The sequence below is a fragment of the Cyprinodon variegatus genome, unplaced genomic scaffold, assembly GCF_000732505.1.
Source record: "Cyprinodon variegatus isolate N-32 unplaced genomic scaffold, C_variegatus-1.0 Scaffold625, whole genome shotgun sequence".
Taxonomy (NCBI): Eukaryota; Metazoa; Chordata; class Actinopteri; order Cyprinodontiformes; family Cyprinodontidae; genus Cyprinodon; species Cyprinodon variegatus.
Window position 1 is genome coordinate 293589 of NW_015151078.1, and position 1551 is coordinate 295139.

At 41.1% G+C, this 1551-nt stretch overlaps 1 protein-coding gene across 1 annotated transcript in view; it reads right to left on the reverse strand.

The window, feature by feature from the left end:
- LOC107096460 (acyl-coenzyme A thioesterase 11-like) overlaps positions 1 to 1551 on the reverse strand; it is a 21699-nt gene that overhangs the window by 3516 nt on the left and 16632 nt on the right. The window contains exons 10-11 of the mRNA XM_015393121.1: positions 831 to 914; positions 602 to 735 (exon numbers count right to left, since the gene is read on the reverse strand). Of these exons, the coding sequence (XP_015248607.1) occupies positions 602 to 735; positions 831 to 914 (218 nt within the window). The remainder of the gene's footprint in view (positions 1 to 601; positions 736 to 830; positions 915 to 1551) is intronic.

Consider the following 1551-nt stretch of genomic DNA (forward strand, 5'->3'; position numbering starts at 1 on the left):
TCACTGTATAATTTAATTTCTACTTACATTTATTTGTTTATTGTGTTTTTGGTGGCAATTAATTGTATGCTTATTTATTTATTGAGCCTTTATTTATTTCTGTATTTATTACTAAATATGGCAGAGTTGGTCCTCCATAGAATGCTGCCACTCAGGGCTTCACCCCTCCATGTTCGTTAAGAACAATCGACAATGTAACGCTGCATAGCAGCACAAAAAACAGAGAGCGTATCCGAGGCTCACAATGTTTACATGAAGACTATCATCATGCTTAAACATTACAGAGTTATAAAGCTGTATTTATCCTTTGCTAAAATGAGCATAGATGAGGCAATGGGTCAGAAGGGAAGAGTTAGAGCCGCTGGAGGGGAGGTAGAGAGCCGTCGTTTGTCACACATCTTGTTTTGGTCTACAGGCTGTGCTTACTGCCACCTGGTGGTGAGATTTTGCTCGCTGCTCCTTTAAGTTTCACGTCTTATCAAAAATAAAAACATCAGTTGTAAAATTGTGTTAATTTTTTTCAACATTAGCAATGTTTTGGGCACATTTGTAATGGTAAAGCAGCTAGTCTCTCTGTAAAAGTGTGTGCTGTATTACTTACTTATAATGCGTGTCCCAGCTGGTTCTGTTGCTCAGCTCAGCAAGCAAACAAAAGGCTCTGTTAGCAGGAACATCCACCTCTGCTTCCACCCTGATGCTCAACATGGACTTTTGCTCCAGGGTGTACAGACGAACCTGTGAACAGAGATCGTAAATCAAACAGTTCCTGGTGTGAAACCGGACAGATGAGTTGATCTAAATTCAAAACGACAACAAAAATACTCCCAGACCTTATCTCTCTCTGTGCTGAGGCGCCAGTTCTTCCTAGCTGCCAGCATCTTCAGTGCGGATACATTGTTATAGCTGAGATACACCTGTTTTCAGAACATCCAGCACATCGATCACAGGATGATAAAGACATTTTTGATCAAATTTCAGCCAAGAATTTAACCACAGTGACGGTTAAGTAAAGTAAAATGGATTAAAAAAGTTCAGGTTTTGTGCAGTGACACTAAACAAGGGGATCGCTGGACCTCCATGAAACCTGAGCCTCTGTTCTCCTTTGCAAAGACCCTTGATTCAGATTAGATTAGCCTCAAACATGATGTCCACCAAGCAAAGCAAGTCCTTGATAGCAAAACTAAAAGTGAATCAAACCCACAGCTAGAATGAACACCTCCTTGCCCAGTATGTTGGATTTAATGCAAGATTTAGTGGGCAGCGCCCCCTCTTGGCAGCTTTATTGTGGTTCCACCTGCTTTTCAATTAAATTTAATTAATTTTAATGATGCTCCAGGAAAACAACGATTCGGATATTTTTATAAAACAACCTGACATGTACTTCTCAACAACTTTGTCCCTGATTTGTTTGGTCTTCTGCTATAATATGTCAACTCCCCCGCCCCGATCAGTTGCTGCAGATGCCCCTCCCACACCGTCTTCCTGTTAAAGGGGAGTCCTGCTCCACATTATCAATATACACTCACCGGCCACTTTATTAGGTACACCTGT